This window comes from Leptodactylus fuscus, chromosome 2 (assembly GCF_031893055.1).
Source record: "Leptodactylus fuscus isolate aLepFus1 chromosome 2, aLepFus1.hap2, whole genome shotgun sequence".
Classification (NCBI taxonomy): Eukaryota; Metazoa; Chordata; class Amphibia; order Anura; family Leptodactylidae; genus Leptodactylus; species Leptodactylus fuscus.
Window position 1 is genome coordinate 255,651,783 of NC_134266.1, and position 24,400 is coordinate 255,676,182.

The window sequence follows — 24,400 nt, forward strand, 5'->3', positions numbered from 1 at the left end:
TGGGGCATGTTATAGCTTTTCACAAAGACTATCAGTAAAATCCTCTCCTGCTGCACTCCAGTAATAGAGAGTGCACCGAATGATAGAAGACAATATGCAAGTGTATGCATGGCCGCTGTGCAGAGAGCTGGTCATCCCCTTTAACTTAAAGGGGAAAACTTCCTCCACGATGTGCTCGTACACTCGTCCATAGCAGCCCAATCTCTGCCGCAATCGCATGGGGACGGATAAAAAGGAAAGTATAAAATATATAAAAATATGTATATCCCTTAGCAAAGCCCACACAGTTCCTGGCCCCCGGCAGATCACGTGATCACCAAATCAGAAGTGGAGCGGCATCATGGCAGCTCCCATAGCTGTATACAAAGTGATCGGCAAGACAGAGACAACAATAAATTTGTCTATGGAAGGTCCGTCTGTTGTAACGTCCATGCTGGGGTAAGAAGGGATCGCCCGGACATATAGAACATTACCGAAGAGTTGCAACCTAAATGGCAGTGAATGTTTTATTTGGGCAGTGACTGCTTCAATCACTTGATCAGTGTGCCCCCTACAGACCATACAGTGGATTAGATGCTACTATATAGTCACCTGTTAGTCTGGACCTTGTGCTGTCGCATTAGCTCCACCTCCTCCTTGGCTTTCGCCAGTAACGCCTGCTTGTTTTCGAATTCGGAGGATTTCATGTAGTTATCGATTCGCTGGTACTGGGCGTCTGAGAATCGGGCAAGTGACAGGAAAGCCTTCATCCTCCCTTCCTGCAGGCGCTCACAGCTGCCGGTGCTGTAACTCTCCGCCACGTCCACTGCCTGCACAACAATAAACAAGGTCACCAGCGCCGGCAACGCTCAACTATCGATTATGAAATCTACACGGCCGCGCCATCTCTCTTATTATATTCTAGGATGGTACCATGGGTCTTTACCTGGTCATGAAATTTATACTGCAAGATTAGAACAAGGAGGCGATTCAATCCACAAAGGCGTCAATTCTAGAGTCTAGTGAGGAGCGGGGAATTTATTAAAGATCCAAGACACACAAAATACAATGGAATATCCTGACAGTGATATACTATGCTGTCTACAATCTGTCCCCTCCATGTATCTGTCCTACAAGATTTAGGACCTTCCCATACATACAGGAATTTTTTCCCCTGAAATGGGGTTATTGGCATGAGCCTCATGGGGTTTTTTGCCTTCCCCTGGATCAACACTGTAGGGGATTGTAGGGTTATAGATTGGACTTGATGGTCTGATGTCTTCCTCCAACCTCATCTACTATGTAACTTGTTTTCTATCAGCTCTATACATAATACGTATCCTGTATCCTGTAAACTTAAAGGGGCATTCTTATGTGAAAGGTATCCATAAGACAAGAGATAACGTGCAGACCCTCACCAGTCAAGGGAAAGGAAGGGGGTACTTTGTCTCCCATTCTGAATGGAGCGCTGGCTGGACAACTGGACTGAATCTTCGCCACTACCATTGGGATGAAAGGAGCGGTGCAGATACCACCAAACACCGCTCCATTCAGAATGGGGGACAAAACATCCCTGTTCTCCTCATCAGTGGGGTCTCAACAGTTTCAAGCTATTCCTCCCACCCCTATACAACATGCACACTTGGCTGGGTGAACGGCAGTAAGACGTTGCCAAACACTTCTGATGGCGGCTTTTTCTCTTCTAAAAATAGAAGGATTAGGCATGCTGAAATCCAACAGCCTGATCCTTCTGTCTCTTGACAACTTGTCCCCTCCATATACATTAGATGATCGACCGGTCAAGCTAAAGTCGGCATGTTCAACTGGCATTAAACCAAGGCGTATGGCCACGTATAACATGTAAGAAGATCCTACCTTCTCCAGATAGTTCTGCATAATAATTGTGGGACTCTCCAGACAGGTTTCTGCCAACCAATTCCCACATAACCTCAGACATTCGATATAGATCAGCTGAAGGCTGGGATCATTCGCAACCTGGAAACGAAACACGTACATAACTAGAGATGAGCGAACACTATTCGAAACAGCTGTTTCGAATAGCACGATCCCATAGAAATGAATGGATGTAGCCGGCAGGCGGGGGGTTAAGCGGCTGGCCGCTGGCAAAGTCGGCGTTTCGGCCGCTTCCATTCATTTCTATGGGAGCGTGCTATTCGAAACGGCTGTTTTGAATAGTGTTTGTTCACCTCTATACATAACAGAATAATGGACAACATTAAAGAGGTAGAGATCCAAAATAGGCTGGTTACGCCTAACACCTACATGTGTCTCAGGAGTGAATTACAAACACATGGCTGCTTTTTTCCAAAAACAGCGCCACACCTGTCCAGAAGTTATATGTGGTATTGCAGAGAAATTTCATTCATTTTGATAGAGGTGAACACTCATGGACAGGTGGCACTGTTTTTTAATCGAACCCCTAGAATGAAAATTCATTTATTTTTACTGTACAGTAAGAGTATATAGAGTCCCTGTCTGTAGATAGAGATGACCTGAACAAGGAATTACCGACCTCAAAGCTGTGGGTTTCCAATTTGTCCACCATTTGTCGGAGTAGACCCAAGGCCAGACTTTGCTCCTTTTTAGCCCAAAAGACTTGAGCTTCTTCAAGCTGCCACTCCGATACAAGAAATTGTGCAGTGTTATGTTGTTTGATCTGGAACATGGCCTTCTCTGGGAGCTGTGAGGGAAAGGTGACGGGAAATGTAAAATACATAGCGGTCGTATTATCACCTTCTGCTGGTGCGTTTGCTACATGTTCCGTCCATGCTCCAAACTAAGACTAAGCTACATGGCGGCTGCATTGAATCTATTGCTGCAACTGTAGCCAAACAGGTTGCATACACAAGCATCACAATGCCATGTGACTGCTAAGGTCCAATTACAGACCTCATCAGTCTCTGACATCATTCAGGAGGCCGGAAGAGGATGAAGACCCATGCCGGAGCCGAGGAGAGGTGAGTATGATTGTGATATGAGTATTTTTGTGTTTGCTCACCTCTCCTAATTGTCCTCTGGGGTATGAAGAGACCCCATAGTATAATAATAGCAGCTCTTGTTCGGACATTGTGGACAAATCTTGCAAGACAAATTTCACAAAGTTCGCCCAACACATACTTACCTCCTGTAGACACTCGTGTCCCACAACAAGTAGACAACTGTATAAACAGATGCCGATACAGTGGATTATGAGGTCGGATTATGGGGGCAAATGGGCAATTACTTGATGTTGGGCCCCAAGCTACAACCCAATACGCCCATATCATAATCCGCCTCTGGAGTGTGACTTGTAAAGGGGGAGTGCCATAACATTATCAATATTAATTGAGGTAAAATGCCCGATTAATTGCGGCCATTATTTCCCAGCTCTATTAGAAATTGGGGTTGCAGCACCCTCTGGCACTTTTTTCAGGGAATCATGGCGATCCTTTGGTCATATGCTAGGGGTCCTAGCTCCATGGTGCACGGTGGGTGTTCCGTGCACCCCCTTGTGTCATAGATATTACGCTAAGGGGTGCACGACACGCCCACTGTGCACCCTGGAGCTGATTTGCATATCGTATTCCACAGTAATTAACAAAAAAGTGGGGGTCTTTCTACTAACGATTAGCAGCACCTTTAAAAAGGCTATTCAGGCATATCTTTAGCTAAAAACATGAAAATCTAGTGATAGAACCCTTTTAAGGTTGTGTTCACGCTGCTCCTATACAACATAGTGCTGCATGCTCTGACGGATCCGGTTATAAACTATATTTCACAATGCAAAATAGTAAAACTAACCTGGGTGTTGTTGGCGAGCCTGGACACTCGGGATAACTCCACTAAATGTTTGGTGAGGATTTCATTCAGACAGTCTGGACTGGAGACGTTTTTCTCCAGCATCGTCTCAAGGATGACAGATCGAAGCGCAAGGACAGGCTCCTGGAAGCCAAAATCGCTGTCTTTAAGGAGCTGAGACTGCTGCTGCCACTTCATGTAGAGGTCATTTAGGAGGTGCTCAGTGAGGGGTCTGAAAGACAAAAACTAAGCTATGACCACATTGCATTAGATCATACGTTATTCTTAAAGTGTACCCGACCCGTCACCAAACCTTCCATAAATTAAAGGGGTTGTCCAAGAAGGTAAAGTTAAATGGATACTGATGACTTATCCACAGGACAGGTTATCAGTATAAGATCTCTGGGGTCTGACACCCAAACCCCGCACCGCTCAGCCACAAGTCATATACAAGGTAGAGCAGTTCTCCGCCCCAACCGCTATAGTGTAAAGAGCCGTAAGCTGTATACAGATATACACTTTATCACTCGAACTGGGGAACGGCAAACCTGCTCTTGTTGACTGAAATAAGAGCAGAGCTTCTGGCCATACACTTTGTATACAGCTTCCAGTAGCCAAATCAGCTGATCGGTGCGGGGTCCACGTATCCGATAGTTTATCACTTTCCATTTCCATCAGACAACCCCTTTATTACATTGTGTGTACATGAGTGACACTATATTGGCCATTATAGGACATATTTTGCATTATTTAGCAGTTTTCCCTTCTACATGTTATATCTGTAATTTGCAGTTCTCTCTGAGCTGGTGGGTAAAGACTAGCCGCCATACACCGCATACAGTACGTAAAGGAGAATCCGCTCTGTAACTGTCTCTTGCTCAGAAACAGTCCCAGGACTATGTAGGACATGTATAAGTACTGACTGTAATGACATGAATAAAGTGCTTTGGTTGTGATAGAAAGCTCCTGTTTAGTTCCAGTATCAGACTACGCCAAGGCTTTCTTCTCGTCTCGTGCACTTCCTGCTCCTTGTACAATTCATTTCTACAAACTTGTTGAAATGTTAGCGACCATTTAAGTCTGTGAGCTTTTGGCATACCTGGAAAACATCTGCCCAGCATTTGCTAATTCCCCAATGGCTTGCAGCCTGCACAGCGTGGGATACAGAGAATACACGGACTCCAGGCTGCCGCTACACAGATCCTCAACTTCTTTAACCCTATAGACAGAAAAAACATGTTGAGCAAGGACTATTTACATTCAGCCTGTATTAGACACTTCCTTCTAATATCATTGAATTTGTTGAGTTAGAGCTCCCCCTATAGGCCAAAGCATATTATATCAATGCACCGATGGCGAGGCATCAAAGTCCCATACGGCAACGGAAAGCAAATATAACTCGTCGGCAGCGTATTACTTTTGTATTTCTTAGGCTACATGCACATGACCGTCAGTTTTGTCAGTGTGCTGTCCATGGTTTTAACAGGTAGCCCACTGACCCATTCTTTTCTACGACCTCATACACATCAGTATGTGTTGGACTGGACACAAAACTCAGGACAAATCCTATACCTGTCCATTTTGTGGTTTGGGCTCATTCATTAAAGGGATCATTGGATACCTTTTTTTTCCTCGATAACACGTAGGAATAGCCTTAAGAAAGGCTATTCTTCTCCTACCTTTAGATGTTTTCTCTGCACCGCCGTTCAGTAGAAATCACGGTTTTCTTCAGTATGCAAATGAGTTCTCTCCCAGCACTGGGGGCGTCCCCAAATACTGCAAAAGAACCTCAAGTGCTGCCTCCATCTTCTTCTGGAACGCCCTCTCCCTGTATCTTCTTCTGTCCTGGGTTTCAATCTTCTAGGCATGCGCAGTCAGCTCTGCCATCGGGCCTTGGGCAGAGTCGACTGCGCATGCCCACAGCCACAAGAAAATGCTTGCTTACATAGTATGCGGCCATTTTCTTGTGGCCGCTTACACTGTAAGCTGGTGTAAGCGGCCATTTTCTTGTGGCCCTGAGCATGTGTGTGGACTGCACATGCCTAGAAGATTGAAACCCAGGACGGAAGAAGACGGAGGGAGAGGGCGTTCCAGAAGAAGATGGAGGTGGCGCTGGAGAGTTCTCTCGCAGTATTGGGGACGCCCCCAGTGCTGTTTGAGCGCTGGAGCCCGCCCCCAGTGCTGTGAGAGAACTCATTTGCATACAGAAGAAAATCCGGATTTCTACTGAACGGCAGCGCGGAGAAGACATCTAAAGGTAGGAGAAGAATAGTCTTTCTTAAGGCTATTCCTACGTGTTAGTCAGAAAAAAAAGGGAATCCAATGATAGAATCCCTTTAAAATGTATGGGTCCGTGGAGGTCACAGATGGACAAGGATACTATCAATGTGCAGCCTGTGCCATATTCTCACACACCCATACATGCAACAGGTGGCCCCGCTATGGACCAGCTGTTCGGATGTGCATCCGCTCTATCCTAAGGACAGGCCATTAATAAACAATTAATGGAAAAACCTCATTAATGCAATTTGTACAAAGGATATATAGACAATGAAAGGAAAATTCAAGGAAAAATACCTGGCAAACTTAATATGATCATGAAAAGTAGGGAATTCTTTGTCTCTTAGGGACTGTAACGCACAATACAGAGACTCGTGATAGCCCGGTCCTGCAGCGTCATTTCTAAGAAAAAAGGGAAGAAGATGAAGTTATACATAGGACAACTACAGACATGCAGTAGACATGACGTAACACGGGAAGGCCAGGCATTACTTATAGGGTGGGCTCTCATCCCACTTCATGTTCCGCCATGCTGCCTGAAAGTGGATCTCCTGCAGCTCGGCAAACCACTCGGGGTTCTCATGCTCCAGGCCCCGCAAGTAGGTGGACAGCATGTGGCACAAGCCGAAGTTCTGTAAGGCCTGAAAAACAATGTCATTGTGAAGAAGAGACAAAAACATAAAACCCAGAAAAAGAAAGGAAAGATATATATTAAGGCATCACTTCAGGTGAGACCCCAACCCAGCAATGCAAAATCTGCAACAGGAACCCATCACTATGTGGCAAGTATGTTAAAGAGAGTCTATCACCAGAAGCCAGCATATAAGCCCAGGTTTAGCTCCGCCCACCCAATAGTGTGATCCTATCAGAGAATGGCTCAAGGACCTGTGCTGATGTCATCACGGGTCCTTTAGTCTACTCTGAAACTAAATTCGTTCATAGTGGTCGTGAAGTTACGTAATTTACCGGGATATTTTAATCGGGGATCCAATCTATGTATGTGACAAATGTCAGCCAAATCTGTTCAGCTGTTTTTGCGTGATTGAGGAACAAACATCCAAACACACAAACATCCACATTTATAATATTAGTAGGATGATATTAAGACATTATATTGTCTGAAAGACCATTCCTCCAATAGTAATAGTCGTCTACTCGCAGTGCCCTTCTTTATCCTGATTTTCACCTTCTTTAATACTTCACTTCATCACAGTGACCTGTTTTTCTAGCATGTGTTGCTGTGTAAACAGGAGGTCTCTCTGCCAGACAGCTACCATATGATTTTACATTCATCAAAGTCCTACCCCCTGTCCTACCTCTTTTGTCCCAATGCCTCCCTGTTCCTCCTCTGCCCCTCACATCTCAATCTGCTCCCTTCTGCCCCCTCTCACATACCGCCCATAGTTCTCGCCTCTCTGTCACATCACCTCACCATGCTCCCATTACTTTCCCCAATATTATGAACAGCGATTGGTGCAGCTTCCAGGACCTTTAGTGATGTTATTTTCACAGTCTAAGGCCCTGGAAGTTGCATTTTATTATTATTTCTGGTACTAGACGTGGCTACAGGAGATAGATATGGGTGACAGCGTCCATTGTAGCATATTTTAATGAGGACCACCTTGCATTTTAATGAGGGGTGGGGTGTCACTTTAAGAATATGTTCTTAAAAACTGAATCTATCTATACCTAAGCTGGCCACACGCATTAGATGTATGTTGGCCAAACCTGACAACATAAGAAGAACCAGTCAGCCATCTAATATGTACACGTGGCCTCCTGACTGTCTCCTGATGAAACTTGTCAATGGTCAGCCATGATGGATTTCAACATACCAGATCTATTTGTTTTCCGGGAGAGCAGTCACTGTCTAAGGTGTCTAATAGAAAAATACTCCCCTCTCCACCTTGAGTCAAGTCTGGATATTTATGGAGGGATTGTAAGAGATTGCTATTCCGCCAACCTGTATCTCATTTGTATTACTAGTCACACACATATAAGGGGTAGAATTACTCTATTAAAAAGAACAAAAAGATGTCTGCCCACAAATACCTGCATGATGCCAGCCTGGCGTGTAGCTGGGGTTAGATTGGTCTCCAGGTCATAGGTAACCAAGGCTTTACCCCACATAGCTTCATGTTCATATGTTCGGATTCTGATGCAAAGAAAGAAACGCATGAACACAACATATCCTAGTCAGACAAGGAAGAAAAACAGCTGCAACAACCCAGCTTTACAAGAATCGGAGTATGAAAGTGTTTAGAGTAAACCTGCTCACTCTTCTGTTTTAGCAAATACTAGCATTCCCTATGGAATAGCAAATTTCCTCATAATTCTGTCCTGTTCGTCTGCTGTTCCTCCTGGACACGTATGAATAAACTAGCAACTGCCTGGTATTATGACACATTGCACTGATTAGACGGTATCACGCTGGGCAGGGCCCTCAACTGATAACACCAAGCTGTCAAGTTTCCCAAAAAATTCTAGGAAGAACAACAGAGGAACACCATGACACACAGATCAAGATGTTCCAGAACGGCTTATGGCTGTTTTAGTAAAGGAAGAACAAAGGTCTCTATAATCCTAGGATGCACTGCTCCACTGAATTCAGCACAGTTGGAATTGTTTCTCTAGCTCCCACCATTCCTGAGCAACCAGTGCATATCGTTTTAACACCCAATATGCTAATGAAGCTCTCTGTAAAGTGGGCAGTTCCAGACTTTCTACTACCTCTCAGGCCCACCCATCTTACTCTGGAGTCTGATAAGCATATCAGGCACTAATGTTGACAGCATCGATTGCTCAGGAATGGTGGGGACTAGAGAAAAAAGTATAACTGCACCAGAATCAGTGGAACGATGACCATCAAAGGGTGCAAAGCGTTGGCATTGGTAGTTCTTTAAATACTGGTCAAACCCCTATAAGTCAAAACTTCAGCTATGATGTATGTCTCACCTTGCAAGGGGATGAAGCATTTTTCCTCCTCCACATCCATACAAGCTGTCAGGCTCTCCAATACTTCTGTAAATGTCCATCATGAGATCCTAATACACACAAAATAAGAAAAATCTATCCGAAGTAGATTCCCATACAGATACTTCTCTGATACAAACTAAATTACACTTTTTTTCAATTTTTTATTTTATTCTTATGGTATTACTGACTCTATTTTCTATCTTTTTTTTTTCAAGATGGCGCTGCGTGAGTGGCAGCCTGATACACAGACTCCAAGCTGAGAATAACCTTATTTTTCCTTTCTTACTCTTTTTGTCTGTATCTTCAAGAATCCTCTAGACAAGTACCCTTGCACTATGAATAGCTATTTGGAATGGAAAAACCTGCGGACTATTTTGTCTTTTTGTCTATTGCTTATGCTTGGAAGATGCCTGCAGTCGGCTGAATGGAGTGTACATGTGGTGGCTTTGTTATAGCCTTGTTACCATCCCTCCACGAGCTAAGGGAAGCATGGACAACATGAGGCAGACAAAGCATGGAGAAGAAACTTGCATTAAATTGCAGACTCCTTCTTTCAAGGAAATGTTTTGGCGTCTAATGTTTAAGCTTGGAAGGTGCCTGCGGTTGGCTGACTGAAATTTCTTTTTCCTGTGGACACGTGGAGACTTTGGCTTCAGACTTCTTTGAGCGTACAGAACACATGACAGCAGTAAGAAGAAAGGAGGAGGGCTTGTGATAAAAGAAGGTACACTTTTGGGGGGGTATTTTTGTGGTTAAGGAACAATAGTGCTGATACGAGAAATTGAGCTATCAGATGTGAGCATGAGATCTCACTACCTGCCACAGGAACTACCACATGTTATTGTGATAGCTGCATATGTCCCTCACCTCTGCAAAAAGATGATTCTACCTGTTTACATGCTGTGCCCCCCTGCTTATGTCCTCCAACCATGGTCGAGCTGTATTATCAACATCACTTCGCACAGAGAACTAAATGATCCTGAAACTTTTTCTTTCTAGTTGCTATGACTCCTAGTATCTCTCTATCTGCCATGATCTTGTATGTGTTTTCTCTTGCTATATACTACTGTACTATCCATGATGCTGTATCACACTGAATTTCCCCACGGCGGGACTATTAAAGGATCTTATCTTATGTGTGCCCCCTTAAAGGGAGTGTCACCAGAACTCAGCACACCCACCTAGCCCCGCAGATAGATAGGTTAGGATGACCTGAATCATACAATGTTTTCCTTGTGAATTGCAGAGTTATTGCTAATTTTGTCAATATGCAAATTAACTCTTTGGAGCAATGAGGGTGTCACTACTTAACTTTTTGAAGCAATGACAATCCCCTTGCTGGTCCAAAGAGCTTTTTTGCATGTTGACAAAAACAGTGGTATCTCAGGGTCACTGTATGATTCAGATGAGCCTAACCTAGACCCTGTGTGCTGGGTCTCTGGGTTGGTATGCTGGATTCTGGAGACAAACTCTCGGTAAGAATCAGAATACTAAAGCAATGGTCAGAAGGCGGCAAAACGTCCCATGTCTGCATAGATTTACATTGAATACATGTGCAGACACTGGAGTGTTTGTAGTTTCATAGGATCATCATACGGTACATATACTATCAACTTAAGAATCCAATAATGTAGAAATACCTGCAAACTTATCCCAGTTTCCTCTTTGCTCCTCTCACTCATACTGACAATGGTCATGGTTTGACTCTCCTCTTCAAACTTGAGGGACTTACGTGCAGAGGACTTGCTCCTAAAAACACCAGCAGATTGAATAGTTTAAGAGGAAACCGGCTACAAGTAAGCCGTATACATAGCATATAACTAATAAGCCGAATTACAATGACAATTCAAGAAAGGAAAAATATTCTAACTGTGCCAGAATCGGCAGAGAAGCGACTAAACAGACATGGGAAGAATATGCAAATCTGTCTTCCATGATGTGACGATATCCCCTTAACCCTGTCTAAGCCTCTCATCTCTGCCAGATCAGTCCTCTCTGCGCCAAGCTGATGAGATGCAACAACATCAAAACAGCTGTCCTTGTCTGAAAGACTGTATCTGGTATAATCCCAACATAATTGCAAACAAAGGCCTCTGAGACGGTCGGCATGATGTTAAAGGGAGCGCCCTCTATAGGCTTGCTTGACTGAGACTCTGTATTCCTAATTACATCATGGAAGACAGACTTGCACATTCTCAGTCAGCGCCCTCTATTGGTGTGCATACTTGAGGCACTGACTTCCTAATTACATCATGGAAGTCAGATTTGCATATTCTTCCCATGTTCCTTTGCAGTGGAGCGCTCATGGCTTAATAAAACTCCACACACCTATATGGTGGTTCTCTCCCTATGGAGTGACAATATCCCCTAAAAACAGACAGTAAGAGTGGGACTTGATGCAGGTGGTGAAAGGTCCATTGTAAAATACATAAATGAGCACATGAGTAATATCGCCAACTACAACTATATTATAAAATAAAAAAAGATGTCAGTAGTGTATAACCCAACATTCTGGGAACAGACATGATTAGTCGCACCCAGAAGAACTTACTTAGCTTTTTGTTCTCCATCTAACTTGATCTTGTCTGCATAGATTTCAGTGTACAGCAGAGCAGTAAAGTGAGCGGCACAGGACTGTACTGCCATGGCAACTTCAAGGTAATTTAGATCAAGCCAGAAATTATCATCAAAGGCTGTTCCTTCCCCTGGCCTGAAATAAGAGGAGCACATAGTCTATTCTTAGGTAATATCAGAAGATGGTTAGTGAATGCAGTATTCGCTAATTTTCCTGTATAAAGTACGTACAGAAATAGCTCTATATAGTTATATATTTCAGCATACAACGTGAGGAGATATTTTTCAACATACCAAATATAAATATATATATCTCAAGTAACCCCTCTTACCGTCTTTGCTTCCTCAGATACTCTACAATACTGAGCATTGTTCTCCTAGACGCAATGTTCACTGTTCCACGGGTCAAGCCTTCCGATTCTGTTTTGGAAATTAACATAGGATTAATTCCTTCATCCTACGGCCATATAAAATCTAGAAATGTGCAATTTTTGATGGCAACCAAATATTACACATGAAAGTGGTGGTTTCTTGGATGGACGTCTCAACAGCAGTGCAATTACAGGGGACACAGTAAAGACTGAGCGCCATAGTCCCACCATATTATTCCCTTTGAGGCCTGCCTGTTCAATGCTACCTGTATATACCTATATTTAGTAACCTTCCCTGGTGGTGACAGCCTGGATAATATTATTTACCAAATCCAAGAAACAGAGCCCTTCCATATACAGATACCCTGCATCATGAAATGAATCAATACAGACGGATGGACATTTATTTCATAACAGCATAGCATACTTAAATGGTCACTACGTTTTCCAACAACTTAGTCTCATTTCGTAGAGAATGTGATTCTGGACCAAAATGTAATGCACTTTATTTCAAAATGTTGCCGTTTTCTGCCTGAACAAAACACTCTAAAGTTGCTCCCATAAGGAATCTCATTTCTAGTTAATTTGCTGTTCACTCCCTGTTACAAGGAAAGTTCCGTCCTTAGTTACCTTGAAACTGAAGATTGGTTCACAGTGATGGGGCTGGTTTTCTTCACACAGTGAATGGAGTGGGGAGGGCTTGGCCTCTCCTCTTAGCTTGTTCATGCCTGTACTTAGCTTTCTTTGAACACTGCCCAGAAAACATTCTGCAGCATTTCACAGCTTACAATGTTAGAAAAGTCTACTATGTATTTGTATTGTTTTAGTTGCATCATAAAATAGATTTGCAGTTCATTGTTCCTGAACTTCTTATATGATGTTCCCCTCGACTTTTCTCAGCTATGTGCTTGTTATTGTACAGTTACTCCTGGCAAAATGACATGTAAAGAAACCAGTAGTAGTAGTAATAATACATGGGGGGGAGGACTGTTCTGTAATGTACACACCTTCTGCATCAAGGAGAAAAGTAAAATGTGCTGCAGGCATAATGGGATATTAGCAACAGAAAAACTGATAGGACATCATTTATGAAGGTTTATACACCAGGGCAGGCTGCCCAGCAAGACCCCACACATATGACGCTGGCTCTGCAAAAGCAAGCATGCAAAAACTTGAGGCACCCCATGTACACAGCAAACATGTAAGAATGATATACGGCGTACCTGAGTCTGAACTTGCTGGAGTGGCGGATCGGCTGGAGGTCGGTGTAGGACGGCAGCATGATTTGAAAAACTCCTGGATATGCTTTGATAAAAGCGTCCGCCATGTGTTATCGGGGTCAGAAAGTAAGATATTATGTATGATATAAGGCAACATAGCCTGGCAGAAGTCAGCTTTGACCTAGAAAGTCCAGGGAAACAAAAATTACATATATGCATCATATGTAATATGGGAATATATAACAACAATTCTGAGGTGAATAGGGAATAAAGTGTTCAGGGTCCGACTACACATCATTGCTCCATTCATTTGGAGTACATAGGGGAGCTAGTGCCCCCCATACTCCTGAAAGCTGCAGGTCCACTATTCTTAGGACTGGAAAAAATTTGGGCAAAAAGTTGCAATGTAGTCAAGAAAATCAGTCCCGGTGACCTAGTCATAACAACAAGAAACTCATACCATGGATTCATAACTCACCTCACACATCGGTTCCAATAAAAGAAGAACCTCACTTCTCACTCCACTACTTTTAAGTAAAGCGCAAGTCAAGCTCTTGATCCAGTCCTCGTGGCTGCCATTTTGGGGAATCCATAAACTGTGATCATCCACACTTTGAAACAGACCATCTGTTTGATGCAGATCTTCTCCTTGAAGGACCTAAAAGGGTCAAGAGAGTTGTATGGACTTTTGTTTTTGGGAGAAGGGAATAACCTCTTTCCAGACACCTCTATAGGATAGGGTACACCGTCTACCAATAAGTATTTGGACCCCTGTGGTAGAATAGAAAAACACATTTCTTCCTATACAATAGTTGATTTAAAAAATCAACTTTATACCTACCCAGTGGCTATACTCAGGCCGCATGTGCAGATTTTTCAGTGAGGCCAAAGTAGTACCCCCTGGGTTCAGGGTCCAAGCTCCAGGAGCACTAGAGATCAAACTCACCTCTATGTAAGAATGAAGGATTCTTTTATTAATGTGGTCTCAAGCAGGAAAAAAACAGGGCTATGTGGGACATTAAGGATATATTCACACAGAGTTTTTTTGCAGGTGGATTTTGATGTCGAATTTTGATGTCCTATTGACTTCAATGGGAGCCGCTTGCTTATTTTCCACTAGCTATTAGCGGAAAAAAAGAAGCGACATGACCTATCTGTCACAGATTCCGCGGCTGAGTCAGCTCCAGTGTCTGCGGCTCGAGACATCGAGTGCAATGGCATCCTGTCGTGGTTAGCCACGCGGAAGTTCACAGGGTGGAAACCATTTTCCATCATGCGAACATACCCTTATATTCACACAGAGTTTTTAGCAAGCTGAAAAAATCTGTTTCAGGAATTAGGAAACTTTTTTTTTTTTTACAGTTCTTTGAGGCGTTTTTACTTTTTCTTGCTCCAGCATACGCATCAACCTGGAAACTTCTCTTTAAAAAAAAAGCTAGCAGTTTTTGCATAAACCGTGTCACGTTTTTTCCCTTCGGGAGCCTTCAAACGGAGTAGACGCGCTTGTATTTTTGCAAAATATACGTGTAAAAATAAGACTCCCATTGACTTCAATGACATTTTACAGGCGTATTTCTACACGTGTAAAAAAATATCATTGAAGTCAATGGGAGTCTTATTTTTACACGTGTATTCTGCAAAAATACACACGCGTTTACTCCGTGTGAAGGCTCCCTCAATGGGTTTTTCCAGGCAGATCCGCCTGCAGATAGGTCATGTCGCCTTTTTTCCCACTAGATGAAAAAAAAACATTAGAGGGAAAAAAAACTGCTAGTGACTCCCATTGACATAAATGAGAGGCGTTTTTTCAGCTGGATTTTGAGGCGGATTCTCTTCCGTGGGAGGTTTAATGTCCTAAATCGAGCTGATGGGTTCCCTTTAAGATTCATGGAGAACTTCTTTGCAATATACAAGAGCTCTCTTTCCGAAACAGAAAGGAAAACTGATCCTCTAGCACCACCTATTGTCCGAGCTTTGTCTCATATGGTAGGTGCTATTTCTCCCAATGTGTCTCCCCTTACACATGCATAGCTGTGTTTCCCAAAGGGTGAGGCGTTAACCACCTGACACACAAGCGATTGTGTATCCGAGCTGGGGGCCTAGTTTATCATGGAATGTACCCGGATGACATCCACTCGCTTTCCATGATGCGTTCACGTCTATGGAGCTGACTGATCCATTCCTAATCCCTAACAGGAGAATGTGAATTGTAATTGCAAATCCACACCATGACATAGAGCGCTCCATGACTAGCGCACAACTCGATTATCTTTACGTGCACCAGATTTTCCATTGCTGGCTGCAGCTGAATTTCACTTACCTTCTTTTTTGGAATACGGAACGGTTGCAGGTACACAAGCATGGGGTCGCCAACGTCTTTGTACAACTCCCAAAACTGACAACCAGTTTTTGTGGCCAAAATACTCTTCAAACAAGTAGCGGCGGCCGAGCGGACGTGGATACTAAAAAATAGATATGAAGGCGAGAAGGAAACTTCGTTTTAACCAGGGTGTCAGTGATGAGATATCGGCCCAAAAACAGCAAGCCGCAGGCTAGTCCCAGTCATTCAGAGTATTCTCTGGAGACAAATATTACTATATTAGCAGGACCCACATGTATGTTTAGATTAAAGGGGGTACAGCCTTACTTAAAGGGCTTTTCCAGGACTAGGATACTGAGCTGCACTTCCTCTTCTCATGAAGTTAGATTACCTCCTTTGGTCATATGGTCATGCTAGAGTTTAGCCCCATTAATTTGAATGGGACTGAGCTGCAGTGTAGCCATCTGACAAATGGACGTGATGTCACTTCTTTAGACATGGAAGTGGAGCTCGGTATCACAGTCCCAGAAATGCCCATTAAAGGGATCCTATCATTGGATACCCTTTATTTTCTGATTAACACGTAGGAATAGCCTTAAGAAAGGCTATTCTTCTCCTACCTTTAGATGTCTTCTCCGCGCCGCCATTCGGTAGAAATCCAGTTTCTTCTTTATGCAAATGAGTGCTGTCAGCACTGGGGGCGGTCCCCAGCACTCAAACAGCACTGGGGGCGTCCCCAATGCTGTGAGAGAAATCTCCAGCGACGCCTCTATCTTCGCCTGGAACGCCCTCTCCCTGTGTCTTCTTCCGTCCTGGGTTTCAATCTTCTAGGCCTCGGATACAGCCCACTGCGCATGCCCACAGGCCACAAGAAAATGGCCGCTTACACCAGCTTACAGTGTAAGTGGGCCACAAGAAAATGAACGCTTACACCAGTTTACTGAGTAAACGGCCATTTTCTAGTGGCCTGGGCATGTGCAGTCGGCTCTAAAGATTGAAATGCAGAACGGAAGAAGAAACGGAGAGGTCCAGAAAAAGATAGAAGCATCACTGAAGATTTCTCTCGCAGCATTGGGGACACCCCCCAGTGCTGTTTGAGTGCTGGGGACCGCCACCAGTGCTGCAAGAGAACTCATTTGCATACCGAAGAAAACGGGATTATATACCGAACGGCGGCATGGAGAAGACATCTAGAGGTAGGAGAAGAATAGCCTTTCTTCCTACATGTTAGGAAGAAAAAAGGGTATCCAATGATAGGATCCCTTTAAGTAAAGATGGCTTAGTCACCAGAGTGATGCAGTACTGGTAAACAAAAATGTAGTGACATATCCCTTTTATTTTATAATATGTTGCAGTTCCCTTTATTGACAGGATCAATGAAGGTCCCAGTGGTTGGACAATAACCAATCATAGTCCCTAACATACAATAATAATACAGAATATAACATAATTATAATACGGGAATATCCCTTTAAATATCTGAAATCATGGCGTCAATGGGATTATCCACCATCATAGTACAAGCAATAATCACACCCTGAACAGACGGATTATTACAAGGAAAACTAGTAGAGAGGAATCCGCCGATCTGTGAGTGTCAGTTTAATAGAGACGTAGCTCAGCATGGATGTGAATTATGGTATTTAGTGTGACACCAGCAGACTGCGGGGAGATACGCACCAGTGATCTGTCAGGGCATTATTTATTAATGTCAGGATAACAAGTACACACTGCAGCGCCTCGTCTTCAAAAACCTCCCCAGCTTTGCCATAGAGCAGCTCCTTCCTGTGCTGTAGTGCTATGGTGCAAAAGTCAATAGGTCCCAATTCTCCGAGGCAGCTCCCGACGGCTTCTGCAAACGACAGCGTGTAAGACAGTAGACGGTTACCATGTCAGGAATCCTAATAGAGTTTAATGAGACCCTATGGAATAGCAGAGCTGTAATGGCGGACTCAATGATCCGTGGACTCAGATGATGTTATTAACAGATGGGGAAGTTACCAGTAATGTGGATGGGAGGGGATTAACCCAAATTATCGCACGTATCATTTATGTAGAATAATTGTGTTTTCGCTGATGCAGCTTTTGTTGCTTTTATAGTCTTCTATGTATTGTCTTTATGGCATTGGACTCTTCTACAATCTGCAGATACTACTGCCCAGCTCAGTGGTCTTTGGATGGTGCAGGGGCAGATCCTCAATAATTGCATCTGCTGTGAAACAGACTAAGGGGGCATTCACACTACGTAACGCCAGCATGTATCACAGCCGTACACGCCGGCACTTCCCATTCACTTCAATGGGACTGCTCGCAGTGAAAGAAGCAGCCCATTCATTTCTATGGGGAGCGCTCGCATGCCGGCTCCCATAGAAATGAATGGGAAGTGTTCGGCAGCCCTGCTGTAACGCCGGCGTGTACGGCTATGATACACGCTGGCGTTACGTAGTGTGAATGCACCCTAAGGGTATGTTCACACGGAGGAAAAGGTGGTGGAAACCTTTTCCGCCGTGTGAACTTGCCATGATGGGATGCTGACGTAGCATCTGTATTCTGTTGCGGCATCTCGGTCCTGATTAGGTCCGAATGAATGAGCCTAAACAAGAGCATACCTCGAATCAGCCATGGGATCCGTGGTAAGATAGGGCATCTCGCTTCTTTTTTCCGCTAGCTAGTAGTCAATGGGAGCCATTTTTGCAGGCGGATACCATGTCAATATCCGTCTGCAAAAAACTCCGTGTGAACACACCCTATAGCTACATTCACATCTGTGCTGTGGTTTCCATCACTGGGTTCTGTCAGGGGACCTAAACAATGGAGACCCAGACCACTGAAACATCGAATACAGATGGACTATAATGGGATCTGCTGTAAAGTGGTGGAGAAAAAATTCCCCCATACAGGACTGTTCTCTCTGCCGATTTTTAGCGGTTTCGTCAGCAGAGTCTCCAACAGAGACTGATGCAGATGTGAACTTAGCCTAAGGCCACAGATAGCAGAAAAGCTGCATTTTTTATTGCAGATTTTTCTGTGATTTTTAGAGCCAAGCCAAGAGTGGATTTAAAGAGGACCTTTCATGGTTTGGGGCATATACGGTTTTATATACCGCTAGAAAGCTGACAGTGCGCTGAATTCAGTGCACTGTTGGCTTTCATGATCTGTGCCCTGGGTGAAGAGCTAGCGGTCCCGGTACCATAGGTCTTCACAGTCAGAAGGGCGTTACTGACAGTCAGTCAGGAACTTCCTTCTTCACAGCAGTGCCTATCACGCTGTACAGTGTGAGCGGGGAGGAGTGCTCCCCAGTACTCATCTATGGATGAGTATTATCAGGAAGGGGGCGTTCTTCCCCGGTCACACTGTGCAGCGCTATAGTCTCAGCTGTGATGAAGGACAGTCCTGACTGACTGTCAGAAACGCCCTTCTGACTGTGAAAGGCTACGGTACCGCTAGCTCTTTACCCGGGACACAGATCGGGAAAGCCGACAGTGCACTGAATGCAGCGCACTGTCGGCTTTCTAGCGGTATATAAAACCACCTGTGCCCCAACTCATGAAAGGTCCTCTTTAACAGAAGGGAGAAGTATAAGAACTTCCTTTATCTTTCCCAGCACTTGAAGCCACTTTTGGCTTTGGCCTCAAAAAACACAACAGCAAAATCTTCACCAAAAAAACGCAGCATTTTCACAATGTGTGGCTTCATCCTCGGACCTTATGCACATGACTATGCTGTTTTTCATGAACCAAACATCTTTAGATCAATTCAATAATGGCCATTTGATGGCTTTTCTAAAACCCATCTCTCTCTATGGGTCTATTCACATGCCAAACTACCAGGAGACAATGCACATACTCACCCAGTACATCTTTCCCATTATCCAGGTCAGCCGCATTCTTACTCAACTCTAAGAGACTCATCACCAGTTTCGGGATGACATTATTCTGAGGATTTCCTGCGTGGACACAATATTCCAGTTACTCTGAGTAAAGTCAATTCCCTGGACAATTTCCTGCATATCGCACAATACCTTGGAAGTTGCGCACAATCTCTTTCATCTCATCCTTGTGCTGCTGTAACTGTTTTCTTAAGTCATTCAGTCCTTCCAGTCGTGTAAGAGGAAGGGAATCGCAGACACTTACAGACAGAAAGTGATTGACTTCCTGGAGAGAAAACATTACCATTAGATACTGAGACGAGGAAACCTAAAATCTCAAAATATATCTCTGCAAAACGGAAGGTGCGCCCAAATTCAGTGCACTGCCAGCTTTGCAATGGTATATAACATGTCATATCATGAGAGGTCCTCTTTAAATTCGAGGAAGACGTCTCTGTTACTTTGGGACATTACCTCTATCAGGGAGAAGGCTCCTTTGCTGTATTTGATTTTCTGCTGAGTCTGACGCAGGTTCTTGAACAGGGGATGGTCAGGGAAGGGGTCCAGAAGTTTAATGGTGTGGTAGAGATTTTCATTGTCTTGGCTTTCGATTACCAGAAAGGACAGTAAGTCGCACACCTGTAGGTAAGTTACAGAAACACAGGGAATATTGTCATTTATATTGTGGTCGATGCCAACTTGCAAGAGCTGTAGCTGGGAAAAGTGAGAAGAGATGTGATGGTTTCCTCAATAATCTCATTGCTATATAAATCTGTACACCGTGAGCTCCCCCTGGTGGCCTCTGCGGACAGCCTGAAATTAACCAATTTAAGGTCCCTTGTAGATGACTGTGAGCTGCCCGCTGGCCGTGATCAAATATCTTCCGTGTACTGCCCGTGCACCGGCCGTGCTTCTGTAACTCCTAGTCATTGAATGAATGGGGCCATGGAAGCATGTCTGCAAAACCAGACAGGAATAAGACTTGTCCTGAGTTTTGCGGCCCGGACTGTTGACCGGACTGATCTGCGTAATACACGGTCATGTGGATTGGCCGACAGAAATGAATGGGTCAGTGTGCAATCCAGGAAAAACCCAAATAGCTCAATGACCTAGCACACAGTCGTCTGCAAGGAGGCTAAGGGTCTGTCCAAAATGTACCAATTTGTCTAACAAATGACCGAAAAACTAAAGCAGTGACAGTCACATGACTAAATAATCACTCCCATTCTGCCAATAGACTTTGCATTTCCTGGTCTGGTATGACACACAGGAATTGATCGTTTAGCCAATGACAGGCTGAGATAGGACACTGCTGCGGCCAATGATGGGCTGAGATAGGACACAGCTGCGGCCAATGATGGGCTGAGATAGGACACAGCTGCAGCCAATGATGGGCTGAGATAGGACACTGCTGCGGCCAATGACAGACTGAGATAGGACACTGCTGCAGCCAATGATGGGCTGAGATAGGACACAGCTGCAGCCAATGATGGGCTGAGATAGGACACTGCTGCGGCCAATGACAGACTGAGATAGGACACTGCTGCAGCCAATGATGGGCTGAGATAGGACACTGCTGCGGCCAATGACAGACTGAGATAGGACACTGCTGCGGCCAATGACAGACTGAGATAGGACACTCTGCGGGCAATGATAGGCTGAGATAGGACACTGCTGCGGCCAATGACAGGCGGAGATAGGACACTGCTGCGGGCAATGACGGGCTGAGATAGGACACTGCTGCGGGCAATGATGGGCTGAGATAGGACACTGCTGCGGCCAATGATGGGCTGAGATAGGACACTGCTGCGGCCAATGATGGGCTGAGATAGGACACTGCTGCGGCCAATGATGGGCTGAGATAGGACACTGCTGCGGCCAATGATGGGCTGAGATAGGACACTGCTGCGGCCAATGATGGGCTGAGATAGGACACTGCTGCGGCCAATGATGGGCTGAGATAGGACACTGCTGCGGCCAATGATGGGCTGAGATAGGACACTGCTGCGGCCAATGACAGACTGAGATAGGACACTGCTGCGGCCAATGACAGACTGAGATAGGACACTGCTGCGGCCAATGACAGACTGAGATAGGACACTGCTGCGGGCAATGATAGGCTGAGATAGGACACTGCTGCGGCCAATGACAGGCGGAGATAGGACACTGCTGCGGCCAATGACAGACTGAGATAGGACACTGCTGCGGGCAATGACAGACTGAGATAGGACACTGCTGCGGCTAATGATGGGCTGAGATAGGACACTGCTGTGGCCACTGACATATTTTTGCAACATAGGGCCCCACCAAAAAGGATTTTCTGGTCTCTTTAACCCCTTCATCTTGCTAAACCACCAAGAAATTAGGTATTACCCCACAACCACCTTAGACCTCTACAATTGTTACTGTTAACTTCAAGGATCAGAATAACAGTAAACTTTAGCAGCGATGTGAACTTACATATACACAAAATTGGAACAAGATTTTACCTGCTCTTGAACTTCTGTCTGACAATTTGCCAGAGGGATGAGACTTCCCACAATGACGTGCAGATGGCTCTCCAGTGCATCCTTACAGTAAGTGACGGCCACTCTACACACCCGATGTAACAGGTCGAGACACAGCAGAGTGCTGCGAGTGCAAACATCACTGCTAGGGCAAATAACTCTACAATAAGAAACAAGAAAAATAACGCTAACAGGTACTGCTGAACAAGGCCGGGGCTACACATTGACCGCAACACAAACTTAATGCAAACCTCCAATTATACAACGACTTTATATAAACGAATAGTACAGGTGAAGAGAAGAAACTTTGTAATGTATCTTATTAATGAAATTGGTTTCCTTCACCACTTTTTAGGCTCCTCTCCTCCTGTTTATCTAACTTTTTAGCCCAAAATATAGAAGTCTATGGAGACGAGAGGGGGCAGAAAGCGGCAGATGCCAGTAGATTCATTACCTCAGTCTGTGCAGTGCTGGAATCTTACCTTGAAATAAAGCAGTGTCAAAAAATGTACCCTCACTTAGTATAGCAGAGCTTAGTAGTTACTTGTGTGTCTTTTTCAGCAGCCTTCTACTTTCTCCATACACTTCAGTGTAAAAAGTAACTCAGCTCGATAAGTGGAGAAGGAAACAGATTTCTTTAACAAGATGTATTGCAGAGTTTCTTATAGTCATCTTTACAATCCATTTCAGAATAGTTGTTTTACAATTGGAGGTATACTCTAAATGGGTTGTCCAGGATTTTTTCTTATCGCCTATTCTCAAGATAGGCCATAAATATATGATAGATAGGGAGGGTGACACCCAGCCCCTGGACCGATCATCTGTACAGAGTGAATATACTTCTTAAGTGTCAAAGTGCAATTTTGTTGCCAAAAAAAACAACTCTTAAAGGGATTTTATCATTGGGAAAACTCATTTTTAACTAAGCATATATTTGCATAGCCTTTAGAAAGGCTATTACAGACATACCTTTTGTTTGTTAATCCTCCCAGCCGTTTTTGCATTAGCCCGCTTTTATTGATATGCAAATTAGCCAATAACGAGCACCGGAAGTTCAGTGAGCACTGTCTGCTGTGTGTACACAGGGGGAGGTGAGAGCAGGGAGGCTGGAGAGTCAACATCATCACCAGCAGCCTCCCTATAGACTGACAGTAGAGTCTTGGGCAGCTACAAAAACCATAAACTCTGTACACAAGGAATTCCAGACAGCCTTGCTAGGTTTGTTAGAAAACCAGGCATTGATCTATAGGGAGTTACCTTTCAAAAGATAGCACTAGAGTGAGTTTTACTTTTTTTTTAAATTCAACTTTGTATATTCATTTCCCAGAATTCCTAGTACTCTGTAAGACTCCACAACACAAGAAAAAGGATCTGATCTACTCTACACACAAATACACATCACAAGTATCAAAAACATACCTGCTATTAATATGGTGGATCAAGGTGTAGATGACGTCTCTGAGGACAAAGGCCCACGCTCCACCTAAGCCATCTTTAATTTCCGCCAATACGAGATTAACAAACAGATGGTAAATGATGAGAATACGATGCTTTTTGTGGATATTGTTGCTTTCTGCAGCCTGTTTGCATATGGACAGCAATATCTTTTGGAAGGCGTCCTAGAAAAAAAATACATAATCAGGCACACCGGGATCCTTTTTGTAAAATCCACTAGGCTATGTTCAGTTGTAGCGGATTAGCTGCGGAATTGGGGTGCAGATTCCTTTCAAGGCCTCAATCATGTATAGGGATAACAATCTGCACAGAAGTTGTAGTATCCTGCGGATTGTGTACTTACAGGAGTTTTCGAGAGAATGGCTATAAGACTTTTCTGCTTGCTCTTGTGACAACTGCTTATATAATTTAATGTCGCTTTTATCACGGAAGAAGAAAAATATGGAGGGTTCGGAGCTGGATCCAGTTCTCTAGAGAAAAGAAACAAAAGATTCAGAAGTTTATTTAAGATTATGAGACTACTTACAAGGAAGACACAGGTAATAAAAGATTTGACCAACGTTACTAGCCACTAAATAGGAGGTGAGGTGTGAAATATTATTACCAGAATACTCCTTTAAGTCTAAGGCTGTGTTCACACGGAGGAATTTGCTGCGGATTTCGCCCCTGAATCCGGAGCAGATTCTTCCCATATCCACCTGCCATTGTTTTCAATAGGAGGCAGAGATAGCAGCAACGTGCGGAAATAAAAGCGTCCTGCTTGATATTGCCCCGGATTCCGTGGTTGATTCCACTGCTGGGTTCACAGCTCGAGACTCCCTCCTGATTAGGCCCATTCATCTGGGATGATAAATTATGGTCTGGGAGAAAACCTCAAAAACTTCCCTAAATAAGGTTATCCCTATAAAAGTGATTTGATAGACTAAAGTGTTTGAAAACCCCTCAAATGTTTTGTATTAGTTAAAATATTTAGAAAGTTTTTCTTTTTTAAAGGGGACCTTTCACCACCTCCACCAACTTCACCTCTTAGCACCCTTCAATAGTCACTGCTC

At 44.1% G+C, this 24,400-nt stretch overlaps 1 protein-coding gene across 1 annotated transcript in view; it reads right to left on the reverse strand.

Annotated features, from left to right (window-relative positions):
• Positions 1-24,400, reverse strand: part of ATM (ATM serine/threonine kinase) — a 72,166-nt gene that overhangs the window by 18,745 nt on the left and 29,021 nt on the right. The window contains exons 28-49 of the mRNA XM_075266101.1: positions 23,692-23,818; positions 23,313-23,512; positions 21,876-22,053; positions 19,861-20,025; positions 19,540-19,672; positions 19,369-19,464; positions 17,199-17,370; positions 15,519-15,660; positions 13,677-13,856; positions 13,202-13,379; positions 11,940-12,027; positions 11,585-11,743; positions 10,674-10,782; positions 9,013-9,101; positions 8,110-8,212; positions 6,550-6,698; positions 6,355-6,459; positions 4,877-4,996; positions 3,781-4,009; positions 2,513-2,680; positions 1,855-1,974; positions 592-809 (exon numbers count right to left, since the gene is read on the reverse strand). Of these exons, the coding sequence (XP_075122202.1) occupies positions 592-809; positions 1,855-1,974; positions 2,513-2,680; positions 3,781-4,009; positions 4,877-4,996; positions 6,355-6,459; positions 6,550-6,698; positions 8,110-8,212; positions 9,013-9,101; positions 10,674-10,782; positions 11,585-11,743; positions 11,940-12,027; positions 13,202-13,379; positions 13,677-13,856; positions 15,519-15,660; positions 17,199-17,370; positions 19,369-19,464; positions 19,540-19,672; positions 19,861-20,025; positions 21,876-22,053; positions 23,313-23,512; positions 23,692-23,818 (3,228 nt within the window). The remainder of the gene's footprint in view (positions 1-591; positions 810-1,854; positions 1,975-2,512; positions 2,681-3,780; positions 4,010-4,876; positions 4,997-6,354; positions 6,460-6,549; positions 6,699-8,109; positions 8,213-9,012; positions 9,102-10,673; positions 10,783-11,584; positions 11,744-11,939; positions 12,028-13,201; positions 13,380-13,676; positions 13,857-15,518; positions 15,661-17,198; positions 17,371-19,368; positions 19,465-19,539; positions 19,673-19,860; positions 20,026-21,875; positions 22,054-23,312; positions 23,513-23,691; positions 23,819-24,400) is intronic.